General features: G+C 45.3%; 1 protein-coding gene across 1 annotated transcript in view; it reads left to right on the top strand.

The window, feature by feature from the left end:
* The first annotated feature begins 1,478 nt into the window (after positions 1-1,478).
* Positions 1,479-27,844, top strand: part of LOC127186288 (beta-soluble NSF attachment protein-like) — a 34,027-nt gene continuing 7,661 nt past the window's right edge. The window contains exons 1-4 of the mRNA XM_051142720.1: positions 1,479-1,655; positions 21,731-21,810; positions 25,818-25,934; positions 27,713-27,759. Of these exons, the coding sequence (XP_050998677.1) occupies positions 1,558-1,655; positions 21,731-21,810; positions 25,818-25,934; positions 27,713-27,759 (342 nt within the window). The 5' untranslated portion in view covers positions 1,479-1,557. The remainder of the gene's footprint in view (positions 1,656-21,730; positions 21,811-25,817; positions 25,935-27,712; positions 27,760-27,844) is intronic.

Genomic DNA, 27,844 nt, shown 5'->3' with positions numbered 1-27,844 from the left:
AGACTAATGGCAGAGGAATCGATATTTCTTGACTATCCTGCAAAGCTGTTCTTTCGAGCCAGGTTTGGGAATTGCTCTGATCCACATGCTGCTGCTACACATGAGTTGTGAGTTGGCTCACTCCACCAAATGCCCAACCGCCTCCTCTACAAATGCCAAGGTTGTCCACTTTTTGCTGTTTTTCTCTCTTCAATCCAACATCTACTGCCACCTCCAATTTCCTGGCTCCATCTACCCTCCTGCTCCAAACATACAAATCAGTTTTGTCCAAATGAGAATCACGTGCACAGGGCTTGTAAATAAAACTGTACACCAGGAGCTGGTAATCCCCTATGTCCTGTATTGCCGGGGTTGTATCTGGTTACACTGTGACATCAGCTTTAGTAACTTGTTTCCAGGAGTCTGAAGCCTCTTGTTTTGTTCTCTGAGGACAGACTTCATTGTCTTCTATCTGCTCTGCTTGCAAGTTCCCACAGTGCACTCATGAGCAGTTTTAAATCATCAGAAACTCTCGTTTGGCAATGATTCTATTTGCTGCGCCACCTCTGAGTTAGCACTGCCAAGCATAAATGGTCTAGACATTGTATTTAAAAAAAAGAAAGAAAGAGAAAGAAAGAAAGAAAGAACTCCCTCTGGGACAGGCCTAGAAGTCATTGGCACTAGATTGCATCTCTCTATGGATATTAAGTAGATTAGAAGTCTTCCTGGCAGACAGGAATTTTGTGAAGATCCACCTACTGTGGCCAACATTATGTAAAGGATAAGAGAGTTCCCTGGCTCATAGCCATTTAATAGAATTTGGTCAATAAAAAGAGTGGATTATGCCTATATGAATGACATGCAATTCATTTGTAAGCAAGAGGACTAAACAGACAGTTGCAGTTTGGGGACTCTTAAAAACAGCTCTGAATTTATATTGGAGAAGATGATACATTTTAAACGTCTTGCTCTCAGAAAATAAAAATAGCTCTTTCGGCCAGCTGTTGCTCTTTTTCTGGGGGAGTTGAGAGGTGAGAAACCACAAGGTTTAAATGCTGCTGCATCTCTCTCTCCCTCCCTCCCTTCTTTCCTCCCTCTGTATCTTTCCTTTCTTTTTTTTTTTTTTTTTTTTTTTAATTTAACATATCCTGGTATCCGTCTATCCATCGCCACGTCTCAGTCATGGCCAATGATCCTGATGCTGCGTATTTTAGGTTATCTCCTCTAAAAGCCATGGGTCATATTTTAATTCTGCTTTCCTCAAAACCTTGGAGTCCACCTTGGCAAAAGACCCCTCCTAAGGGCCACGCCCCTTCTCCCTCCTCCCGGGCTGGGGGGACTGGCAGAGGCCGGGATAGGGGCTGCGGCGACGACCTCCAGGTTTCTGCCCGGCCCTGCCCAGCAGCCATCTGGGAATTGTAGTTGTGGCCTCTGACACAGCAACCACTAAGGTGGAGTAGAGGACTGCAGATCCCGACAGGCCACGCGCGCCGCGCCTGCGTGTCAGCACCTGCTAGAGGGAGTGCTAAAGTCGCCCGGGTAGCGTTGCTAGTTGGCAGAGGAGGCTTTGGCGGCGACATGGACAACGCTGGGAAAGAGCGAGAAGCGGTCCAGCTTATGGCGGAGGCCGAGAAGCGTGTGAAGGCTTCCCACTCCTTCCTCCGAGGGTTGTTCGGGTGAGTGCCAGAGGTCTTGCCCTTAGAGGTTTTGGTGCCCGATCCCCTGCCCAGCTGGCTGCCACCGCAGAGTACCCCGCGCAACTGCTTAGGGTTCCAGGGTTCCTGGGTTCCCAGTGGCCTTCGGAGCACATCCAGGTGACCCACGCTGCGTCTAGGGTCCCGCAGCCCCCAGGGGTTCGTCACATCCTTTGGGCTGTGCCTGGGAGGGTTTCCAGTCTGCACACGCTGCAAGTCCCAGAACCTTTCGGGGACCCCCAGACTTTGGGCACCCCTCACCAGCTCCCAGAAAACCCCTAGCTCTCAATCCTCAGGCACCCAGAACGCCTACGCGCCTTATGTGTCCCCCACGCCCCTCGCGTCGCCCGTGGTCCGGTGCTGGTGTCATGGTCCCGCGCGGAGCTGCTCCCCCCCGCCCCGCCCCGGAGGAGCGCCACCCCTCCTGGAGGATCCGATTCTTTGATTTCCCCTGGTCAGGGTCTTAAAAAAAAAAAAAAAAAAAAAGGGTAAGCTAGGACGATGAGGTCCTGAAATTCAGCCTGGGAGCTTGGCATCTGCTGGCGGTTTATGGGGAGCGCGAGGTGGGCTCCCCCTATCCCGGGCACTTGCCCGCTGACCTCGGCCCAATGGCCTTGAAATATTTCTTAGGTGGTGTGTTTTTCCTTTGCGAGAGCAATTTGTATAGGTTGCCTCCCATTTGCTGAACTGTCCCATTGCTTCTGTTTAAAGTCAGTATCTTTTGGAAGTCCTGTGATTTCCTATGATTCTTCCGTGCTGGAAGACTTTACCTTCTGAGCTTTCAAAAATCTTAACCTGCGTGAGAGCTCGTGGAAGAATTCTCCTCGGCTGTTGATTATGCGAATGATTCAGCTGTTTATGACAGCAGCAGAAATTACGTGTGTGCCTCATTTTCTTTTTTTTCCCACTTGAAAGTGAAAGGTCTGTACCAAGAACAGATTTTAATTATCAGGAAGGACTAGTGGTAACTTAACTGCTGCATCAGTTAATTTTACTTCTGTAAAAATTCAGTCTGGACAACTGTTTCTGAATACACACCCAATGAGCCTTGGCTTTTTTTTTTTTTTTTTTTTTTTTTTTTTTTTAACTTCATTCGTTTGATTACTAATTCTATTAACTATTATGTTTTCATCTCCAGGAAATGCTCAGGGTCACTTTGATACAGTGCATGGTAGCATGGTCTGCCAAGGTATAGAAGAAAAGACTTATCCTTGGAGACCTCTAAGGGCATTTGTCACTGCTAGGTCCTAAATTTCTCTTGTATATGCAGCTTGAAACCATGGCTGGAAGTTACGGGTACCGTTTCCTCTTTAAAAGGGACAAGGGGCATTCAGGTGCCAGGGACTAATTCTTGTCTGTGAATCACACAAGATTCATCAAATTCGTGTGAAATTTAGTGGCACAGTACCTCACCTTGGGAGACGACGATGTTAATGCATGGTCAGAAAGTGCTTCCCTGAGCCAGCTGTGGACATTGCTTTTGGTCAAGAGGCACAATGCTTTGAGGAAACTAGGTCAAATCTTGAGGCACTTATCTAGGAAGAAACATCTTTTTGGCTGTTGCTGCCCTGTCAGTGACAGGCCATGTAGGAAGACCTTTGTTTTCCATCGTTGACACTCAGTTTGCATAGAGTCACTGCATCCTACTCAGGTAGCTGAAACGGGTTACTTTTGATGCTTTGGTTTCTTCTGCTGTAACAGTGTGTCTCATGATTAGTGATCACTGAGTTTATGCTTGTAAAATACTTAGACCTATGGATGCTGGAAATGGCTGTGAGATGATTTTCCACACATTCATCAAAGCTGTCAACTCCTTACCATGGAAGTGTAGGGACAGACGGATTGAGCTTTGCAGGATTTCAGTGTGGGTCCCTAGTCATAATGAGTAAATACCTCAAGACTTTTAGCCAGGTCAAGTGTCCTTCGTACTATGTGGACTGGGAGGTTTCCAGTGACATTGGATCCTGGAAAGCTCAGAGGGGGAAGACCATGTAGAGCATCACAGTGCTATATAGTAGCTGTAAGTACGTAAGTATTTGAAACTCCAAACCAGACCTGTTTCTCTTTGAGTTACAATGGGAAGACTAAGGTTTTGTATCAGTTTTAGATGTTTCAGGTACTACCGGTGTGACATTCCGTGCTCTGTCATCACCCTACATGTCGCCCTGCCCCACCTCCCTTCGGTTTTTGTCCCTCATTATGATAGTGTCATCTATACCCATGTGAGACTCTGGAGTTAACAGAATTAGTAACGGCAAGTGTCATCAGAGTTCCTGTTTAAGAGATGGACAGTTGGCAGTTTTGAGGATGTGGCAGACATTTAAAAAGGCATTTGGCTTATTGCAGATGTTTCACGTCACCGGCTGTTAATCTCCTAACTGCAGATTAAAGCCTAGCTTGACTTTATCTCCTGGATGCTATACACTGCTTTTGTGGCAACACTATGTTCTCAGTATTATTCCATAAGTCTACTTTTCTGTTGTTGCTTTAGATGGCACTATGCATGAATATTCACAAGAATGGGTCCATTGGATGTTCCTTCAGCTTGGTAGCTGGAGGTTGTATATGTGTGTGTGGCGGCACATCAGTGCATTTTTCCCCAGCAAAGCCCCCTGCATCTTCCCTACAGGGAAACAGTTGAGGAAGGATGCGGACATGTTTGCAGCCAATGTTACTTCTGTTTGGTTTTCTGTCCCAGTTAACGAGTGATGTTTCTTTTTCTCTGTAGCTGTGGACCCAGATTAATTCTCACTTTTTCTTTCTTTTTTTATTTTTTATTTATTTTTTATTTTTTGAGACAGGGTTTCTCTGTGTAGCCTTGGCTCTCCTGGACTCGCTTTGTAGACCAGGCTGTCCTCGAACTCTAAGCGATCCGCCTGCCTCTGCCTCCCGAGTGCTGGGATTAAAGGCATGTGCCACTACTGCCCGGCTAATTCTCACTTTTTCTGAAGAGCACAGTGTAAAACCACCACTGGGGGGGGGGTGGGGAACAAATTTTCACTTAGTGAGTTGCCAGAGAGGAACTGCAGAAATTTGTAGTTAATTTCAAAGTCTAATTTAGAATCTCAGTGAACTGTTAAAGCGATCTTAAGCTGACCAGACTGCCAGTCGGCTACTTTCACATTGCAAAGACCTGCTTGCTGTCTTCATTTGTTGCTAGGGGGGCATGGATTGAGGGTGTCTTGCACAGTGGACATTGAAGAAAAACATACTTAGGGGATGATGGGAAAATGTTTCTTAGCTCCATTTGTTTGTTTGTTCGCTTGCAGTGCCGGGATGCAACCCCAGGCCTTGGACATGCTAGGCAAGCATTTTTCCTGTCACTGAGCTATATTTCCAGCCCCCTGATGGTTCCTTTGCAGTGTTCCTCAACATCAGGGCTAATTTAAAGAGCTATATATATTTGGTGGATTTGGTGTAAATCTAATGAAGAATCCTTTTGGGTTATTGCAACTAATAATGAGTCTACTTAATATCTGTGAAAATTCAGATATTGTAGGCCTACGTCCATATGGTTTACTTGTTTTTATTTCCGTGAAGATTCTGTTTCCATATTTAGCACAGTTAGGCGATAGCTTTGAGAACATTTACGTCTTTCTCGGTTACGATTAATACTTAAATGTGGATTCAACTTTTTAAAAGTCATTAATCAGCTGGATGTGGTGGCACACACCTTTAATCCCAGCACTAGAGAAGCAGAGGCAGGTAGATTTCTGTGAGTTTGAGGCCAGCCTGGTGTACATGGTAAGTCCCAGGACATGTAGGGCTATGTTGAGAAATGTGCTCGCTCATGCCTTTAAAGCCAGCAGTCAAGAGGCTGAAGCGAGAAGGTCCTGCATTTTGTACCAGCCCATCTCAAAAACAAGACAGTAAATGTGGACTCGGTTATTTACAGTGACATAGGTTACAGTGTAGGGAGCATGGGAGTATATGTGTATGTTTCTTATAATGAAACAACTAACATATAGATAATTGTGTGTATATATAAGAGAAATAATAATACATGGCATTTAAATCTGGGATTCTAGGATTTTGTATTTTTATTTCCTCAAATAGTTATTTCTGAGAACCACTCCTGAGTAGCTGTAAATAATATTGCCCCATCTTGGCTGATTGTTTATGTCAGCGTGACACAAGCAAGCATTATCTGGGAAGATAAATTGCAGTTGCTAAAATGTCTCCCTAGATTGCCCTGTAGGCAAGTCTGTAGGCATTTTCTTGATTTCACCCTTGAGGTGGAGTGGGAGGGCCTAAGTTAGATAAGAAAGCAGGCTGAGAAGGCCACAAGGAGCAAGCCAGTAACCTGCAGTCTTCCGTGGCTTTTGCTTTAGTTTCTGCCTCCAGGTTCCTGCCTTGGCTTCTTTCAGTGGACTGTGACTGGGGACATGTGAGCCAAATAAACCTTTCCCTTCCCAAGTATCACAACAATGTCACCCTAAGTAAGATGTCCCCAAAGTGGCCTTTTTTGAAATATCAAGAAAATGGGGGTAAAGCAAGAGTGTCCATGTCATCAGACCACAGCGTCATCCTACTTAAAGGAGACCTTACACCCGGTTATACCTTCATAACTGTGTTTATTTGATTTGATGATAAAATTAGCACTACATTCAAAAAATGTTCAGCAACTCACACGGTTCATAGGAAGTTGAAACTTGGATTTAGAATTTCAGAATGTTAATGTTGGGGGTTGGTTTGGTGCTATGTGCTCTAATGCTAATTACCAGCCCCCAAACTGTGGTTACTGCCCAGAAGAGCACGTTCTCATGTGCACCCGTCCTTGTGTAAATCTTGCTCTACCTAATTTAGAGTTGATTGCTGAGGCTTGTTGGGATTTGGCAGAAGAGAGGGAGACAGAGTTTGAGGTTCCCAGGGCTGGCGTCTGGAGGCCACAAGGCAGGGGGAGAGAGAGGGAAGGACAGAAGGCGGACTGGGAGGACGCAGCCTGGTGGAGCAGATCCAGCCCAGAAAGGACAGCTTATTGGCAAGTAACAGGTTGTGTACCTGAGAGACAGCTAAATAACTTAGAGGGTTGAAATCTGCCCAACCCCAGTGCTTTAAGCTTGTAAAATAAATCATAGTCTCTGTGTCAGTTGTTTTGGAAGCTAGTGGGGTTAAAGAAAACTGTTGCTTTATTAGATAAACTCTTACATGTTAACTTTTTTGTTTTCAAGTAGAACTTATCAAAACAATTAAAACCTTGAAATGTACTTAATACTGTTTGAATTAAGGCATGCTTCTCATGGTAGGGAATTCCTGCTTTGCTGGGTACTTTTATCATGGGCCACTGTTTGGAAAGCTTTATCAATAGCTGTAGAGATAAAAAGTATTTTTCTCCTTCAAATTATTAATTTGTTGATTAGTGGGTGGGTTTCTGTTGAACTATCCTTGCATTCTTAGATTTGAGGTAGTGTCTTATTGTAGCCCAGGCTGGTCTCAAATTTGTGATCAATCTTCCTGAACCACCCAGAGTTAAAGTAACAGACTCTGTTCAGTTTTTTTCTTTCCTTTTTTTAACAAGCTCTGTTGGGTTCTGTTTTTACACATTTTTATTAGGAATTGCTTAACTTAGGATTCTTTGTGTATAGCCTTTATCAGGTTCAAATGTTGATGCTGCAGGTGCCTCTGAAAAGAATTTAGGTGTTTCTTTCTTACTATTTTTTTTTTTTTTTTTATGAAGCGTGTAGCTACACTTTTAGTGAGACTATTGGGTTTCCGAATGTGTATTTTCATTTTTCTTTGTTTGTTTTCAGTGTGTGTGCTATGTGTGCACACACGCAGAGGCCAGAGGAGAATGGCAAATATCCTTCCCCTGACATTTCTGCCTGATTCTCTTGAGAAATGGGTGTACATCGCACTGAATCTGGACCAAGACGCGCGCGCACACACACACACACATGCACACACACACACCCCCACCAGCAGCCCTATCCCCTCTCCTGCACAGTGCTGGGATTATGAGTGTGTCTGTTGACACTTCCAACTTTTCTACACAAACACACCAACATCTCTTTTGTTTTGTTTTGTTTTTGAATTTGCAATGTTTAGATATACTATTTGTATTAAAGTCAATTTTAGTAAATTATATTTTCTCATAAAATCATTCATTTCATCTAAAGTTTAAAAATTGATTTGCAAAAAAAAATTGATTTGCAGAGTTTGCCGATGCCTTTTATGTTTTCCAAAAACATTCTGTTTTGGTGTTTTTTCTTTGCTTCTTGCTACTTAATTTTGTATTATGCTCCACCTCCTTTTTCCCTTGGGTTGTTTTGTTTTGTTTTTTGATCCTTCATTCTCCACTGCTGGCTTGTCTTCTGCCTTATTTCTGGTTTTACCTTTATTACTTTCTGATTTTCCTTATCATTTATTTTTCCCTCTGGCTCCTTTTTTTGCAAGGAGTATTAGTTTGCTGTCTCTATTTTACTTACCTGAATCTGGTTCAGGTGTGAATCTTTAAACCACTTTAATTGCGTGTGTAGGGCCTGCTTCTGTCTTGTTCATTTGCTCTTTGACCTAGGAGTTGTTTGGGTGCCTTCGAGAGGGAAGAGCCGTTCTGTGTGTATCTGTTAAGTGTCTGTCTTATTGCCTTATGATTAGAAAGCCAGCTTTTCTCTGCTATTATTAGTGTTCATGAATGGTCCTTGTGAGCACAGATGAAGGTGGGAGCTTGCTCCTCGGTTTGATAGAGAGCCGTACTGTCTAGCTGCTGACTATGTAATAAGGACTGGACTTGTGTCTATCTATTTGATCTGCCTGGGACTGAGAGAAGTGTGTTAATGTCTTCTCTCCCTGCGTTTCTGTGGCTCTCCTGTAGTCTCCGCTTTAAGAAGGTGACTTGCTTCATAAAAGATACTCACAGATAATACAACTTTAGCTTTAGTATTATAGAGTGAACTTATTTTGTCTTCTGTGATGCTTTTTGAGTCCAAATTCTACCGTGTCCCTGCCAGAGTACTAGGATACAGGTCCGTGTTTTCCACTGTGTGCATTTCCTGCACTGGAACTGTGTATTATATAAGGAAGATTACGCGTTTATCCAGTGGCCATGTGCCCAGTGTAATCCCGTTCCGCTTCCCCAGGAGCCTGTGGTGGCTTCATGGCCGACTCTGGGGACCTTAAATAGAAAGGACATACACTCCCTCCTGGAAATGCAGGGCTACCCAGTGCTTCTGCTGAATCTTTATCTCTTGAGAAATTAAGAAGGGGGCATCCCAGGGTAGAGAGAGCCCTTCAGAAAGGATCAACATCACAGCCCACCTGCAGAAGCCGTGGCAAGATGTCAGGGCTATTTGAGGTTGGGACACAGCTAATCAGAGTTAGCTGATGTGTGCTGGTTTTGTTGTTTTATTTTTAAGACAAGTCTTACTGAATAGCTCTCACTGGCCTAGAACTCATTTATGTAGACCAAGCTGGCTTCAAACTTCTGGTGCATTTTTTAAAACTTAAAAAAAAAAAATCTTATTTGTTTATTTTACACATATAAGTGTTTAGCCTGCATGTATGTCTGCACCACATGTGTGCCTGGTGCAAAGGAGGCCAGAAGAGGATGTTCTGGAACTGGAATTACAGGCAATCATGAGCCACCTTACAGGTGCTGGGAATTGAACCTGGGCCCTCTGTAAGAGCAGCCGAGGCAGCTTTCCAGCTCACTGGTGCATTTCTGGCTCAATATCCTAAGCCTTTCAGAAGAGTCTCATATTAGCTCCGACTTCTGTGGCTCTGTTCTGTGAGCAAACCTGAAAGTGATACTGATGTGACTGGTTGTAAACTGTTGGAGCACTTTGATATATTTACTATATTTTATATTTTATCTGGTACTTTTTGTGATCTCTTTTTTTATCTGGAAATGTTCATAATTCAGCTGTTACATTCACGACACAAAGCTTTTAAAAATAGTCGCTCTCTGTGCCTTACTCAGGCCTCTGTTATTTCATTTGTTCTGGAAAACATCGTGTGCACCTTCTCCTTCCTCCATTGTCCACTTTCGTTGGTTTGGTGTGGCGTTTTTGCTATTTGTATTTAGAGAAAAATATCCCCGTGCATTTTAGTTTGTTTAACCTTTCTCATTATGTCCTTTAGTCTTAGATCTGTAATAAATGTATCCAATGCTGCCTGCCCCATGACATTCTCTGGTCCCCTCTTAGTCTTCCTGAAGTTTGGTTCGTGTCAGTTGATGGATAACTTGACTAGCTGTTTGATAGCAGTGTGATTTTCTTCCCTTTTTGAGTTCTTGGAAAATGCCCACTTGTGTCAGCTGTGTATACGCTAGAACAAAAATCCACTCCTAACTTGATTTCTTAGGTTTGTAAGCACCTTTGCCTTTTGATGTAGGAGCCAAGAGATTTCTTTTACTTATAGAATTGGATAGTTTATCAGGATTTCTCAGTGGACCTTAGTAGAGAGATGGTTGGCCAGTTCAGTGTTTAGATTCAGGTGATCTTTGTGTCCTGGGAATTTTTCTGAGGTACTGGGTAAAGTGCTTGTTTTCTCCTCCCTCTTTGGAGGACTCTGAGTACATGGAACCAGTCTCCTGACTGGCCTGCCCCTGAGTTCAGCAGGGCTTGCCCTTGGCCCTGCTAAGGAGCAGCAAAGGAATGAAGAAAGGACAGACAGGCCTCCAGGAAAGGTGCGGTCAGGTGAGCTGTCCTTGCTCTGATGGGGAGTACCAACTAGACAGCCGTCCAGAACCTCAGTGTAATTGTTACTTACAGCACATGGCAGGGGGTTTGCTAGTCTTGGTAGGAGGTCTCTGTGGGTGACCGTCTTAGGCTGTAGGAAGGAGGTCTCTGTGGGTGACCGTCTCAGGCTGTAGGAAGGCTTTCTTTGCCAGTTCCCTGGATCAGAGATGTTGGATCCTTGACACGGCCAAGCCCACGTCAACAGTACGCATCCACCCAGGACTTCATCTGCTCATTACACATTCACTCAAGGCGTCCTTGGCTCCCACAGCCAGCAGCAGGAGTGGTGGCTGCACAGGCTTCTGTGGGAGGACAGGAGGGATGTGGAGCCTTGCTCCTGTAGAGCTGGGTACAGTATCTGGAAGGAGTGGCACTGTGGAGCAGTCCTTAGGGTCCCTTTCCCTTGGGAAAACTAGAACAGATCTGCACTGCTAGCCTTCTTTCCTTGCTCTGCCACCTGGTAAGGAGTTTCCTCCCTTCCCCAAAGGCAGCCTTCTAGAGACTGGCTCTGTCCAAGGCACTAGGTTTCAGTGTCCTGACCTGACCTGACCTTTCAGGTTTTATGTCTGGCCTTGGAATTCCTGGGTCAGGTAGGGCTTCCTGCTGAGGAATGTGGTCTCTGAATCTTGGCTCTTTGGCCTACAGATCCGCTCCTGACTCCTGCAGGAGCTGTCCACACTGGCTTTGTTCTCCCCAGCTTCATTTCAGTGGAGGTTTACTATATACAAGGTATGTTTGTAAGTTTGTATTTAGGCAACATTATCCTTTGGGATTACAGCTGCTATTTTATATTTTATAAAGATTGAAAATCAGTTCAACAATTGCATTTGTATAAAGGCTCAGCTGTAATTCACTATATAGATGAGACTGGCATTAAATTCACACTTATGCTTCTGCCTCCTGAGTGCTGGGGTTAAAGGCATGTGCCATCACACCTGGCAAAAATGCACTTAAAACACCACCAGTCAGGTCAGGTTGTGTGTAACTGGTTTGTATGCTGTTCTTCACTTTGTTAGATATTTTCCTATCTTGAGTCTGATCTGTTGTTGGCTCTTGTTGGTGCCTACTCTGCCTATCAAGGGGGAACTTCAGAACATTGCCAGAAGCCCAGTTAGCCTTCCCTGTCACGCATTCCTGTCCCATTACCTTTAATCAGGAAATTAAACCCAACTAATACTTTTATTAGCCAGTTGTTAAGCATGGAGTGATCTGTTTGAGAATCCATGTTGTCCGAGCTCCACTTAAATACGCAGAAAGGTCTCAGGAAGTTGAATCTAAATGCAGGGAGAGAGCTTTGGGGAGTTAATTTGTTGGCACATGCTAGTGCCCAACCCGGCTGCTTCTCTTTATCTCTTGGCCTGACTGCTCTGTGATAGGGCTGTGTGTGGCCTTATCTACAGGTGGTCTGAGCAAGACCCCGCCCAGACTTTAGTTCTTCCTGCTGAACGCTGAACCCTGTCATCACTTTTGATTGCTGCCTCCCCTCTACCCCTGCCTTTGGCGTTAAGACGTCACATTTGCATTCTGAAGAGTGTCTCCCTCCTGCTACATTTCTAATAAACATTTCAATATATGTTAACTGTGTAGTACAGACCAGAGTAGTTATTCTAACGATCATTCTGAAAACTAATTCTCTAATCTCTCTGGGGCCTGCTCAGCATCCTCTCATGTGGCTATTTTGAAATGTCAACAGTATTTATCCTGCTGTGCTGACTGTTCACCCACACCCTCTTCTTCATCCTCTCTGCCCTCTCCTGCCCCATAACCTTCCCATGCCTTGGAAACTACAAGCCTATTCTGTACTTCTGTTTCAGTCAGGTTCTCTGCAGCACCAGAAGCTAGGGACAAAAATCAGAATTTATTAAGTGACCTTTAAAAATAGTAATAACAGCTGAGTGTGGTGGTGCAGGCTTTTAATCCCAGCACTCAGGGAAACAGAGGCAGGTGAAAACACTGAAGTCACACCGAGCTGCTTGAGGCTGCTTCCCAAACATTAAGAGTCACCCCACAGTAGTCGTCTCTGGTTTTATTGGTGAATAGCCCATCTTTCTGATATCCTCATTATAACTCAGGTTTCACCTTCATAGCTTCTCAGAGCCTTCTTGCCAGGAATCTAGCCATAAGCTGCCTTGTTGCAGCATATTCTGAGACCTTAGTGCAAGCTCCTGTGACCCCGTTACTTGCATTTTTCATGCCTCCAAAACCATTGTCATGTCGACAGGTGCCAGATTCTGTCAGTGTGAGAATTAGCCTGCCCCCTTGGACCATTTCTGCCATGGTCTATGCATAGGAGAACACTTCTGTATGTGGGTCTCTTAGCACAAGATGCCCTGCAGGTTCTCTGTCAAAGCCTCTCACCTCCTCTTCCCTCTCCTCTCTTCCCCTCCCCTCTCCTCTTCTACCCACCTCGTCTTTCTTTCTAAGACAAGGTACCGTGTAGCCCACAATGGCCTTGAGGCTGTGGTGGCATGCATCTGTAATCCCAGCACTCCTATGAGTTGGGTGTGGGACGCAGACATGAAAGAAGAGAACCAGTCGGAAGCTCTCAGGCCAGCAAGCCTGGAGCATGCAGCCTAGCAGCAAACATAAGAGAGATCCCACTTCAGCGAGGTGAAAGGGGAGAGCCAATGCCTGAAAGTTGTCCTCCGACCACTACACACTCACCTACACTCTCATACACACAATACACATGTAATAAAATTATTTTATTAAAGTTTTATTGTAAAGCACCTGTGGGTGGGTGGGTGGGTGGGAATGTGCAGCAAGATGCGCTAGACCTAAAAGGTCTATAAATCTCAGTAAAGTTTTATACAGAATAAAAGATAATTTTAAAACACGGGTTTTAAAAACACATTTGGGATTTCTTGGTATGTGTGGACATACCTACCCCCCACCCCCAGGCACTTTTCTTATTCTAGTCAGTGTCTGGTTTCTCTTTCTTGGCACTGGTCTCTTACACACTTGCAGCTACTTTCCCTAAGCCCGTGTTATCCACAGCTTTTATTCTTTTGTTTGTTTGTGTGTAGCCCTGGCCTTTTTGGAACTTGGTCTGTAGATCAGGCTGGCCTGGAACTAACAGATCTACCCGCCTTTGCCTCCCTAAGTGCTGGGATGAAAGTTGTGCGCTACCACTGCTACTGCCACCACCACCCAGCTGCCTACAGCTTTTTAAAAATTAATTAATTAATTTTGCCTATGGCTTTTAAACTGCTCATATTCCTTTCTATTAGAAAGTATATTTTTATTTCTTTCTGCTCTACTTCCCACCTAAATCTGGTTGAGAGCATCAAGCAGTAACCATTCTATAGCCTGGATGCTATTGTGTCTTGGAATTCTACAAAGTACATAGTCCATTACTTTTTAATTCACCCTCACTCGAGTTTTCTGGACAGGGGCAGAACACAGCCAGATTCTTTGCCAGAATATGCCACAAATAGCCCTGTTCCTGGTGGAGTCCTTGTTTCTCCCTGAAACCTGGTGAGTCATGCCTTCACTGTTGGCATTTATGTCAGCCTTCTGGCCTCCTCTACCCCCACTGCAGTAGCACAGTAAGCTCTTCACAGCGCTCTAGGGCTCTGTCAGTCCGTGTCTCCAATCCCCTCTGTATTTCTCCTGCAAATCAGCCACACGATCAGGCTTATCATTGCAGTAGCCCCACTTTGGGTACTGATGTGTGTGTTACGTACTTACTGCTGTGACAGGCTATCTGGCAAAAGCAACTTAAGGAAGGATTTATTTGACTCGAAGTTTGAGAGAAGTCCCATGGTGGAGTGTGATCGTAGGTGGTTTCAAGTGCCTGGGTCTCCTCAGCTCTGGAGCAGGAAGCAGAGTCCATACAGGAAGCAGGGTCCAGCTGTGAATCTCAAGGCCACTCAGGTGACCCACTGCCTTCATTAAGGTTCAACCTGCTAAGCTGCCAAAGATTCCACAACCTTTCATTAATTGTTCTCTCTCTCTCTCTCTCTCTCTCTCTGTCACACACACTCACACACACACTCACACACTCATTCCTAAATATAACCTGCTTAGTCTGTATAATGTTACTTGTATGTATGTATGCATGTAGGACTGACCATTTAAAATTGGAAACCGATTGGTAGCTCTTCCCCAGGGAAGGCTATTTTTCCCACACTGACCGACCATTCCTTAGTTGCCTGTAGCTCTTTGTGAAGGGCTAAGGCTGTGTGGACTCCACCCCCATCTGCTGTGGTATGGCTGTTGTTACCTTCCGTTCAGCTCGTGTTTAGGCTGCCATGTTGCTGAGAGTTTATGTGTATAGCTTCTGACATTCCTAGGAGATAGTAATCTCACACAGACTCCCTGCTGTCTGGTTCTTAAAATCTCTGCCCCCTTCCTCAGTCTTCCTCAGCCTTCCTCCAGCCTTCCTCAGCCTTCCTCCAGCCTCATAGGAATTGTTTTGTAGATGTAAACATTGAGACTGGGCTCCACAGCTCTGTGTTCTGATTGGCTGTGGTTTTCTGTACTGGTCCCCATCTTGTTGCAAAGAGAGGTTTCCTTGAAGAGGGGTGAACACTAGGCTTATCTGTGGGTATAAGGGCAATGTGCAATGTAGGAGTTATGTTTGATGCTGTTTACTAAAATGGAAGTTGTAGGTTCTCCTTCAAGATCCCTGGCATCATCAGCCCTGGGGAGTTGGCAGACATCCTTCTTGTTGAGCCGGTCTTAAGTCTAATTAGAGAGATGTTGGTTAGTGCCAAGGTATGAGTGCTCCTACGGCACCCTTAGCGTTATGCCGCCATGCTGGCTCATCATATGGTCCTAGGCATCAGAGCTGAGTAGGTCTGTTGGCTGCCTCCTTCCTTTGGAGGAGGCATTCAGGTCAGTTCCAGCTCTGGTGTCTTTATGGTGTCTTCAACAGTAGAGGCTTTCCTTTTGCCCCCTGGGACAATCAATGGTAATATCAGTAGCCTATAATGTTTGAGACCCTGATCAACCAGCAGCTCAAAAGAGAGCTTTTCATGCCTGGTGCTAGGGTTTTGGTTAAGTGGTCTTTGGCTCTTGGAGGGAGCATTTTCAACCCAGAAATTTTCATGTAAACAATATATGTATATTTATATAGACTATGTGCCTTAAAGTTTTTTAAAAGGTAGATAGTTAATAGTATGATTCCTTGTGACCTTTTCAGATCTCCTTACTGTTATTTTATCCTTTTTCTTCTTTTACATATTTATGGCAGAGATACTTTTAAGCAGAGGGTGGATTTGTCTCTCTTTTCTTGATATCTTCTATTTTTGTTTGCTACCTTGAGAGACACATAGAAAACTTATTAAAAATTGCCATGTGGAGCTGGGTTCACTACTTCCATGTCTGGATTCCCAGGACTGGAAAAGAAGCAGAGCAATCTTGAATCTGAGGCTTGCTTAGGTTAGAGATAGCAAGACCTGTGTCAAAACAAACATCAGTAGCAACCCCCCCAAAACAACAAAAAACAAACCAAACAACACTAAAACCTGCACCACCAGCAGCAAAACAGTGATGTAGACAGATTCTTTCATCCACACACTCAGCAGCCAGTGTTGTCATTGTAGCCTGTGTGCCAGCACCTGTGCTGACCTCTCCTGCAGCTCAGGCTAAGCTGCTGGTGAAGGAGAAGCACTGTCCTTGCGACAGACTCCCCCCCACACACATACGTGACAGACTACCCCCCCCACGTGACAGACTCCCCCCCACACACGTGACAAACTCCCCCCCCCCCACATAACAGACTCCCCCCCCACACACACGTGACAGACTACACACACACACACACGTGACAGACTACACACACACACACACACACACACACACACACACACACACACACACACACACACTCCCCTCACCGTGGTCCCAGCAATTAGCATGGAAGCTTTTGTCTTTGTAGTTTGGTATGACTGGATAGTCCTCAGGGTATCTGGATTACAGACATGAATTCTCTCTGCTTGTGCCTGCACACCGATACAGTGCTGTAACTGTAATCATTTGAGATATTTCTACTCTAATATCTTGTGATTTTAGAAGCAGCTTTATTTCTGCCTCTGCAGTTGTCACCTTTTCTTTTCGGGTACATCTCATGATGTGTGTGCCATTAATTCCCACGAGTCTGATACCTCCCTCCTCCCACCCACAGTGTTAAAATAGTATGTATTATGGTTGCCAGTGTGCTCTGTGCTCCAAACAGTGATGGTTTGGGCTGGGGAAAGACTGGGACTCCTGAAGATTTGGGGATTGATTGGCTTTTGACAGTGTTTGCTGTTCCTTGGGGCTTTTACCACAGTGGAACAGAGTGGGTCTGGAGCTGCTGTTACAGGCGTCTTCATCCCCAAAGTGTGAGGTTTTGTGAGCACTCTGACCTTAGTGTTGTCTGCACATACTGACTAACCTCAGAAGCTGTTTGCTCAGTAAGTGGCTAAGAAGCTCCTGCCTCCAAAATGAAGGGGCGTCAGACAGGCGTCCAGGTAGAAACAGGTCTTATGCCTGCTGCAGTTTCCTTTCTGGGTGGAGAAGGTGTTTCCTTGTTCAAGGTCAGAAAACCCTGATACCAAAGAATGCTGGCTTTAGGTCAGTTTAGCTTTCTTCATGCCACTTAAGTGCCGTGTGCTGACACCATGTTACCTCAAAGCAGAGACTCTTTCCAAACTCTTTTGTGTTTCCCAGAATATTCTGCTCCCTGTGGAGCTCAGGGAGCCATCAGCTTAATTATTTTAATGTAAATTCTGAGTATTGATCTTTAAAACCTGTAATATTTAATGTTCATGAACATAAAGTAAGCAATTGAAGTACTTTCAAAGACATTTTCCAACAGCTGTACAGCTATGTTTGTTTGTGGATTCTGTTGTTCCATCTCTATATGGGTTTGGAAATTGAACTTGGACTGCCAGATAATAATCTTTACCCCATCAGCAGCTACCTTTTGTTTTTATATGACTTCCTGAAGTGCCCACCCCACTGGGGGACAAAGGCTCATGTACCCCAGGCTAGCCTCAGACTCACTGTGTTGTGGATAATAACCTTGAACTTGGTCCTCCTACCTACGATTCCCAAGTGCTGGTGTTACAGGCATGGGCCTCCATGTACAGTTTATGTGGGTTGTGTGTGTACCGAACCCAGGGCTTTGTGCATGAGAGGCAAACTCGCTACCAGCTGAGCTAGATCCCTAGCCTATATTCTGGTTTTTGTTGTTGTTTTGTTTTGTTTTTTGATGATGAATTTTCCTTATATGGTTTACTGTCTATGTGTTCACTTGTTTGTTTTGAGATAGGTTCTCATGTATCACGGTCTGGCCTGAAACTCACTGAGGATGACCTCTACCTTCCAAGTTTTGGGGCTACAGCCATACGCTACAATGCCTGCCTCCTGTTCTTCCTCCTCCTCTTTCTCCTCTTCTTCCTCCTTCTGTTTGTTTTTAAGATTGATTTTTATGTGTGCCTCTGTCTGTGTATGGTATGTGCATATGAGTCAGAGGCCATAGGATCTGCATCTAGAGTTACAGACTGTTGTGAGCCACCCAGTTCGGGTGCTGGGAACCACACTCAGGCCTTCTGCAAGAGCAGTATGTGTTCTTAACCCTGAGCCATCACTCCAGTCCCTTTTCTATAGCGTTGAGAGTGCTCGGGGGTAACTCTGTTCGGGACTGGTAAGTGCCTCCTGATTCAGCCTTCTCACAGAGACCTCGAAATCTGAAGTCAGGAGTCAGCTGCACCACTGGCCTGCACTGAGTGACCAGGGCAAGCCTGTGGACCACTAGCCTCCAGAAGCCAGTGTCTCTTCTGTGAGATAAAAGCAGTGTCCTCTCTGGTTATTACAATGATTTAAAAAATGACCTGATGTGGCACGGTCTGGTGTGAACTTAGCACAGTACAGCAGTTTTGTTGTTGACATCTCTCTTTGAAAGTAGGATAAGGTACATTTTAATTAAGCTGGTTTTATTTAGAAAGTTAGTGAGAATGACTGCACTGCACTGTAATTACAGTTCAAGATTCCTGGTACTTGACAGAAAAACAAGACACAAGAAAAGGCTAGATCATGTTAAATCTGTGGAGTTGTGACTAGAAGTGAGAATCTTCTCATGTAAAGAGTTTTCTACTAGAGAGGCCTATTAGTTTATTGTTTTGAAAAATGAAATTTAGATGAGTTGGAGAGATGACTCAGAGGTTAAGACCACTGGCTGTTCTTCCGGAGATCCTGGGTTCAGTTCCTAGCACTTACATGGCAGCTCGCACACATCTATAATTCCAGTTTCAGGGGATCTGATACCAGACACACAAGTAGTGCACATTCATAAAATGGAGACAAAAATACTCATATACATAAAGGAAAACAAATCCTTTAAAGTAGGGGCCTGAAGGCTGAGGTTGAAAGGGTTGCTTGCTTTGGCTCTTCCTTTTTGGAACAGCTTGATGACATCCTGTTATTCCTTGTGTGACATGGCCCAGCTCACTTCATTTGGCAGCCAGGAGTAGCAGTTTTACTGATACACATTTAACCTAACAGATAATTTACCTGTCTAAAGTGTTCACTGATTTTTAAAACTCCTTGCATGTTAGAGCTGTGAAACCTTAACAATAACCACCCGCAAATGAAACAGCACACCCTTTGCCTGTGACACCCCTTCCTGCTTTTCCCTGGCACTCTTGGCTTCAGATGTCTTAGGTGTGGTCTGTGACATCACAACAACCCTAAGGCTGAGTAATTTAGCAGGAGGAACAGGAGTGTATGTCTCAATTCTGGACAGTAGAACTTACAAAGTCAAGATACTGGCATCTGCTGTGAGCCGTGACAGTCCGCACATGGTGGAAGTCTGTAGGGCGGGCCCACATGTGTACTTGCTTGGCAGAGGAGCAAGGGGGAGTGGCTGTACCCCACAAGCCCTTGCTTCAGCTGTACTAGTTCACTGATCATAACTTACCCAGGCTCCCCAGACATGTGCTTGCCTTCCTTTGTCTTCCTTCGCTGTCAAGTTGCATTTCCACACTCCACTCTGAGGTCCCTATTGTATGTGCTACACAATCAGGGTCTCCTGGCCTTGGTTTTCCTCTGGTTTCATGTTTATAGTGTAGACAGGTAGGGTAGACAGTGGTAGGACGTGTGTTAAATAGAAGCCGAGTTGAATTTAGAAACTGAAAGATAAACAAAGGTGAATTTGGCTTTATGTATGAGGAAATTGCTGACAGCATAAAGCTCTGCTTTAGAGGCTGGAGAGATCATGCAGTGGTTAAGAGCACTGGCTGCTCTTTCAAAGGACCCGGCTCAAATCTACGCGGTGGCTCAGAACCATCTGTATTCCAGTTCAAGGAGCTCTGGTGCCCCTTCTGTGCCCTCTGGGCTCTTGCATATAAGTGCAGCACAAACATACATGTGAACAAAACACTCATACACATAAAATAATTTTATAATTAAAAATAAACATTAAACTATTCAGCCACGTGCAGTCACACACCCTGGGAGGCAAAGGCAGGTGATCTCTGTGAGTTCGAGGCCAGCCTGGTCTACAAAGTGAGCACAGAGTGTACACAGACAAACCCTGTCTTGAAAAAAACAAAAACAAACCACCCATCAGTAGAATTAGCTACCTAGTGAAGAATGTTCCAGAACTACCTGAGCCACTACATCTGGCTTTTAGGTGTTGTACTAAACTCTTAAAGAATGGCAAGATAAAATATGTTCATCCTTCAGGCTATAATCTTTGAGATTATAATATAGAGAAATCTGTTTACCCAGCCTGATAGAAAACTACATTAAGAAAAAAGTTTAGATATATTTGTTTTATGTGTATGAGTGTTTTGCTACATGCATGCCTGCTGCTCATGGGGGTCAGAAGAAGATATCAGATCCTTCTGTGACGAGAGTCACAGATGGTTGTGAGCCTCCATATAAATGATAGGAACTGAACCCAGGTCTCCTTCAAAAACAAGTGTTCTTAACTACTGAGCCTAATACTTGCATTTGCTTTTTAAATTTGCCCTGTCTGCAAGATGTGCAAGGATAAAGACAGAGCAGAGACTGAGTGAATATCCAGCCAGTGCCTGGCCTGACCTGAGGTCCACCCCTGGGAGAGAGCCTACCCCTGCCACTGTGAACAGTGCTATGCTTGCAGATTAGAAACTAGCATAGCTGTCCTCTGAGAGGTTCCTCCCAGCCCCAGATCGAAACAGATGCTGAGAGTCATAGCCAAATATTGGGCAAAGTGTAGGGAGTCTTGTGGAAAGTGGAGGGGAGAATAGAAGGGCCTGGACAGACAGGAGCTCCACAAAAAGGCAAACAGAGCCAACTAACCAGGGCCCAGAGGGGTGTGTGGAGACTGAAGCACCAATCAAGGACTAGACGTAGACTGGACCTAGGCCCCCTGCACAGATGTAGCTGATGGGCAGCTCAGGCTTCATGTGGGACCCCTAGTAAGGGGTGTGGGGGCTGTCTCTGACATGGACTCTGCTGCCTGGTTTTTGATCACTTCCCCCTGGTGGAGCTGCCCTCGCCAGGCCACAGAGGAAGAAGATGCATTCAATCATGATATGCTGGGGTGGATTGGTAGGGAGTGACTCCCCTTTTCTGAGGGAATGGAGGGGAGGAGATATGTGCAAGTGGGAAGGAGGGTGGGGCTGGAGGAGAGGAGGGAGGGTCCTACGATCAGGATGTAAATTGAAAACAATAAAAAAAATGTGCATTAATTATAAATAGAACACTGTAGTTAGAGCTGTAGACTCTGGATTTACCAGATCTTTGTCTAGGTGCCATTTTTATCTACTGTGTGGCCAGGGCAGGAACTCCAGCACTGCATTTCTCAGCTTCCTCAGCTAGAATTTGGGATCAAGAAGAGTCTCTCTTAGTTTGGGTTTCCTTTGCCAGACCAGCATCCCTTATAACCAGCATCCCTATGACCAGGCCAGCACTTATAAATGCAAACATTTCACTGGGGCTGGCTTACAGTTTCAGAGGCTTAGTTCTTTATCATGGCGGGAAGCATGGCAGCGTGCAGGCAGACATGGTGCTGGAGGAGCTGAGAGTTCTACATCTTCATCTGCAGGCAGCAGGAGGAGACTGTGTGCCACACTGGGTGGAGCTTGAACATAGGAGACCTCAAAGTCCTACCCCTGCAGTGGCTCACCTCCTAATAGCGCCATTCCCATGAGCCAAGCATTCAAACACATGAGTCTGTGGGCTATACCTATTCAAACCACCACCGAGTAGCTGTCGTTTTGAACAGTTGCTACGAGTCTATAGTTTATCTCATGCACAGAAGATCTCAATAAGTATTTCAGGGTTATAATAATATAATAATAATTACATAATAAATAAAATATTCTCACTGATATTCAGTGTGGGCGAGTGTGGATGGTTATTAACAAGAACAGAAGCGTAACCTCGTGTTTACATTTTTCTTAGAGGAAACACGAGAATAGAAGAGGCCTGTGAAATGTATACCAGAGCTGCAAATATGTTCAAGATGGCCAAGAACTGGAGTGGTACGTACAACTTTCTGTTTATTTACCAGGCAAATGCTTTAAAAACTTTTGTAGAAAGACAGGGCTGTGTATTCCCTTTAAAGAGTGAGACAAAAATAAAATAAAATAAAATAAAGAGTGAGACAGGCACTGGTGCTGAAAGGATCCTCATCTCAGGCACTAACCTGGTTTCAAGGTTGGGCACTGGGACAATATCCGCCTCCATTTCTGTAAGCCATCCAGTGCAGTAGGCTTGTGGGGCTTGAAAGCAAGAATGCCATAGACTAGGAGGTAGGTAGTGATCTTTTGCTTCTTAGAATTGTATTCCAGTAAAAACAGTGCCATAAATTATAGGAAAAGACATTGCGAACTTGAGAACTAACAAGGTAGATAGATAAAAATGCCTTAGATGAGTTAAGAACGTCAGAGTATTCTCTGCTCTGAATCCACTGAGAACTGAGTGACAGTGGGAGAGCTCTGCTCTGTTGTGAGCACATTCTTTAAGGTAAGCCCTCACCGGGAGCAGGTCAGTCAGATCCTGCTTCCCCCTGTCTGAGGGGATTGCCCTTGCTAATACTAATTGGAGAGAAAAAGACATCTTCTTCCCTGGGTGAAGAGACTCTATAGCTCAGATGGTGACAGTGTCCTTATGTAAGTGAACTGAGAGGCAGCCTTGGGCCAGAGAGAATGTGCATCTCCCACTTGGCAGACAACTGTTGTAAGATGCAGAGTGGCTCCTGCCTCTCACTAGCTGTGTTTCCTATTGCCTTGAAGGCAGGCATTTTGTTGTTTCAAAGGAGAAGATGCTTTTGAGCTGGGTGGATCTGAAAGGCTGCATCTGCCTCTGAAGTTCATTTATCAGCTTAGTTTGCAGTAGCGCTTTAGTTAAAAGGAAGATGGAAGGGTTTTAAAAGCACTTATGCCCACATTGTATTTTACTGGAGTACAAGCAGAATTCCTCCCAGCAGCCCATCTTTTCTATTCAAGTCCTATAATCACAGGTGAAAACTGATCTTACCTGGGAGTGTTACCTGCTTTTTCCGAAGGTCAGATCCCTGGAAATTCACTTGGAAGGCCCCTGTCCTCTATGCGCCTGTGGAGGCCTTCCATGTAACCCGCCTCTGTCTGTTGCAGAGTGGTGGTCTCCAGGTAGCCCCAATGCCCTCATGTTCTGCTCTTTCTCAGTTTTGTCTTGAAACAATATCTGCTGACCGTTGCCCAGGTTGTCCTGGAACTCGTCAGCCCAGGTAGATCTTGTACTTGGAGCATCATCCTGCCCCAGTCCCCCAGGTGCTGTGATAGTAGGCACGTGTCCCCGTGCCTAGCTCCCAGTCAGTCTGAAAGAGGCTCAATAAGGCAGGTCATAAATTGTGTCTGTACACTGACCTTCCAGGACTGTCTTCTTCCTTTCTCTGACTGACCTCCTCTGTTCACACCCCTGGCTCTGCCCCAGAGCCTTGGCATGCGCTCTGACCTCCGTCTACTCACTTTTGCCCTTGCTTGCTGCTTTCTTCTAGTTCATCCTCAAATGTTATCTTCTCAGCCACTTCTCTTTTGACTACCCCACATAGACATAATTTCCTTCCTGGAAACACTATCTTCCCCACTGCCACCTTAGCACCTAGCAAAAACATGGAAGCTACGTGGTGTTTTAGGTATTTATATTTGCATGTATCGTCATATGGTGGCCCTCACTAGCATCTACCTTGGACGGCCAGAGTGTTTACGTGTTTGCATTCTGATTGCATCTCCAGGGTCCACATTGTATCTCTGATGTGGTAGATATTCAATATATTATTTGTTAATTGAATAAATACAAGGCTCTGAAGCTAAAGCAGTGGTGACACCGTTTTTGTCATTTTATAATTTTAAAAGTTCTTTTATAATGATTAAGCTGATGCTTTTCAGCCACTATTCAGACTCAGCCTGACAACTTGGGAAACTTCCCCGAGGCCATCCTCCTTTAAAGACACTGCTGTTAGCCGTGACGGGAATGTGTGTTCCAAGGGATAAAGTGGTGGCATGAAAACGTAAAACCAGCGCCAACTGTCATCTTGAAGATGGAGGTAGCCCTAAGGAGCCAGCTGTTGTGCTGTGCCCCCAGCAGGAAAAGGAGAGGTCCTGTACCCCCAGCAGGAAAAGGAGAGGTCCTGATTGGTTCGGGGAAGGTGAATGCAATCGAAAGTGAAATGGTGGTGGAGCTGTAAAGAAGCAAGGGCTGTGTTGGAGCACAGGGTGTGCTGAGGAGAGGGGGTTGACTGCGGTCGTGAACATGGCCAGCACCTGTGCTTCCAGAGCCAGGCCCTCCCAGGCGCTTCATGGGCAGGTCCCGGCCACTGCATGCTTCAAGCAGAGCCTGTCAAGTCTGCAGCCAGCTGGGCCTTGGCGCTTCTCAGAGTCTTGTACCTCGGATGTGGCTCCCGATTGCCAGCTGGGATCATTCTGATTCAGCTCTAACCCTGAGGCCAGTTCTCGTTGGTTGGCGTTTCCTTTAGTCTTTTTATGCTGCTAGAACAAAATACCTTTATCTGAGTAATTTATAAATACAGAAGTACATCGCTTACAACTTCAGAAGCCGAAGGGTCAAAGATCTGAGGTGCCAGCAGATTCTGTATCTGGTGAGGACCCTTCTTGGCTTCCACGATGGCGTTTTCTTGCTTCATCCCACATGACAGAGGGAGCAAGGCGGCTTTTCAATACCTTGTACAAGGGTACTAATTCCACTCGTAAGTGTGGAGCACTCATGGATTGACCACTTCTTCAAAGGCCCCAGTGGGCGATCTTATTCCAATGGGTATTGGATTCCAAAATATGAAGGGTAGAGGACACCTGCATTAGACCACAGGAGCACGCATGTTGTGCTTGGTAGTAAATGCTTTCTAAATTTTATGTGTGCTCTTGTGTCAAAAACAGAGGCCCAGGACAAGAATGGAACTGCAGCAGGCGACAGGGTTTGCATGGCTTCCTTTCCTTGAGTGATTATCATAAGTCCATGTAGGAATTAGGCTAATACCTGTGGAGAGAGAGGGTATTTGAGATGAGGGCAACAGCTAAAGCTTTCACGGAATTGGATGTTTTGTTTCTTAAGAGTAAATGTAAAACAAGTGGCTGTTTAGCAGAGCACACTGCTGTGTGCTTGTTAGGACTGCCCCTCACTGTGAGCAGAGCACCCAGGACGGTGTGAAGGGGGAGAGGCTCATTAGCCAGAGGCTTCAGGGCTCAGTCAGGGCTTGTTTGACCCCATGTGCATAGGCAGAATGTCATGGCAGTGGAAGGGTGGGGGAGGTGAAGGGGTGGGAGAGGTGGGGGATGGGGGGTGGAGGGGGTGATGGTGGTAGAGGGGCTTCTTCACCTTATGTGGACAGGAAACAAGAGCAAGGAAAGGAAGGTGGCCCTGACAAGCCTTAGTCCCCAGGCCTCATCTAGGCACACCTCTTGAAGCGTCTAGAACTAACCAAAATAACTCCACCATCTGGCGACTTAGCATTCAGAACATGGGCCTGGGCACGGCATTGCACGCCTGTGGTCCTGAGTCTTGGGAGGCTGAGGCAGGAGAGGACTGTAAGCTCAGCTTCGGGGGATGTAGGATCCTATCTTAGCAAACCTCCACTTCCCTGCAAGTATTTTAAACCCTAAGGCTCTTTGCTATTCTAAGTCATGTTTTTCCTCATGGAGCAGATTCCACAGTGACACTATGGGTACTGGGATTGAGAAATTAATAGATGAATTCCCTTGGCTTCAGTGCTTTGCCTTGAGGCTGGGGCACCCCTTGTTGGCTGATCTTATGGTGTGTGATAGAGCTCAAGAGCCTAACTGCTTGCTACCTGTCGTTGAGTGGGGGCCAGAGAAAGGAGGCTCAGTGTCCGGGATGCTTGGCAGGCCCTCTAGGACAGTCAGGGAAGAGCGAACAACACCCAGCTGTACTTGTCTCTGGCTGCAGGCCTTCTCTTTAGAGACCTGGACCTCTTCTGTGTGGGACTCTTCTTTGGGCAACTGTTCCTCACCCTTAACTGTGGTATCTTCTTCAGCTGCAGGAAATGCATTTTGTCAAGCCGCCAAACTCCACATGCAGCTTCAGAGCAAACACGACTCGGCTACCAGCTTTGTGGATGCTGGGAATGCTTACAAGAAGGCGGACCCTCAAGGTAAGGCCACCAGGCAGCTCTGTGACTGGCCGGTGTGCCACGCCAAGGCCTGTGCTAAGAATTCTTGCATTGTGGGATTTTAAAAAAGAAATTTTGGTGTATTTAATAATGTCAACTCTTTAATCATCAGCACATCAACTTGGAGGGGTTAAAAGATATTTGAGACAGTTTTTTGGGGGGGATTTTTTGTTTTTAGTTTTTACCATATAGCTAAAGCTGGCCTCAGACTCGCAGCTCTGCCCTCTCCCATCTCTGCTTCCCAAGTGTGAGATTACGGGCGCCTTATCTCAGCTTCATGGAATATATTCTTGAACTAAGAAGGAAGTCTTGCTGTTCCTGTCCTCCTGGGGGTGTTTCACTTTGCCAGGCAGGTAAAAGGTGTTTTAACCACACTGTACTACTTTTCACTGTTTTCAAAGCATTCTCTTTTTGAAGAAAGAATATTGAACTTTAAATTAGTTAAATTTTGCAAATGTTACTTCTTTTTGGAGAAGTATTAAGGGTAATAAAATTCCATACACATAGGAGTCTTTGAGTCTTCTTATCTTTTGTAGTCTATTTTGTTTAACACACAAATTTAAACTTCAAGCTTTTTTTGTATAAAGATTAATCTGAGTGTAGCAGGTATGAGTTGAACAGGCAGCGCGGTAGATCACGGTGCCTTCGTGCGGAGAGGACCACACAGGCATCCCAGGTGCTGGCTTGGGGCTGGTTGTGGTGATGTACACCTGTGGTCCCAGCCCTTGGGAGTTGCAGTCCAGCCTGGGCTATACGGAGTGACATTCTGTACCTTAATAGATTGTTTGTTGACCTGTTAAATGCTCACTTGCTAATTAAATTAAGGAGCTGAATGGTAAGGCCACAATTTCTGATAAAAAACGTTTGTGCCTGTGGAAACACATCTAAAACACTGGAAAAGAAAGTGCTGCCGCAGGAAGGCTGCGTGTTCCTGAGTGGTGAGACAGACGTGCTCTGCCTGTCTTCCTGTAATCTGTAAGGTGAAGGCACTTAGGGAGAACTCACTTCCCATGTTTGCTGTTCTGGTCATATTTCTGTTTCCTCCATTAGGCTTTGCCTCCTTGCTCCCTCTTTCAAACTGAAAGCAAGCTTGGCACTGCCAGCCATTCCGTTGTGTGGAAGGAAACTTCCTGGCTCTCGGTTATAGGAAGCAGACATCGTTTGGCATTGGCGTTGTAAAGTTTCCCTTTGTTACATGGAATACCAATCCCATTTTCTTAATGTTAGTCTACCAAAAGTTACACTTTGAGCCGCATACACATTTCTACATTTGGCTTAGGAGGTGAGCGAGCATTTTAAAGTGCTTTAGATGTTGGCCGCCTGAAGAGTAGAGACTGCTGAAATGGTCTTTATCTCGTGAAGAAGTGATATTTTCCAAAATTAATATAGATATGCATAATATTAATGAAGACTGCATTTACCTTGCATAGTGCAAGTGTGATTTATCAATGTTGGTGGCAATCCCTGTGGTCTTGTTTCATTTGTTAGTACACTCTGCCTCAGGGCGGACCCGCCGAGAGTTGCGGAACCAGCGTTACTGCAGCCACACTGCTTTAAATACTGGTGCAGCTGCTGGGAATGATGCCACACTAATGAATCTGGACCCTGCATGATTGTGTCCGCTCCTCCTAACCAGCCTGCCCGCCCTCCACCCCAAACTGTACCTCCTTACCACCAGTAGCAGCCAGGGATCAGGCTCAGCTGAACCCTCTTTCACTGAATGGACTTCTCGTTGTTTTTCTTAAATGCCCACGCTTCAGAGGCTATCAACTGCTTAAACGCAGCCATCGACATTTACACAGACATGGTAAGACCTTGCATTGCTTGAGTGGCTGTGGGGTGGAGGCCTGGAGCTGCTTGACAGTTGTATTTCTTCCTGTTCCCTAACAGAT

This window comes from Acomys russatus, unplaced genomic scaffold, assembly GCF_903995435.1.
Source record: "Acomys russatus unplaced genomic scaffold, mAcoRus1.1, whole genome shotgun sequence".
In the NCBI taxonomy this organism is placed as follows: Eukaryota; Metazoa; Chordata; class Mammalia; order Rodentia; family Muridae; genus Acomys; species Acomys russatus.
The sequence above is the reverse complement of the archived record's forward strand: the minus strand, read 5'-3'. Positions and strand labels throughout refer to the sequence as shown.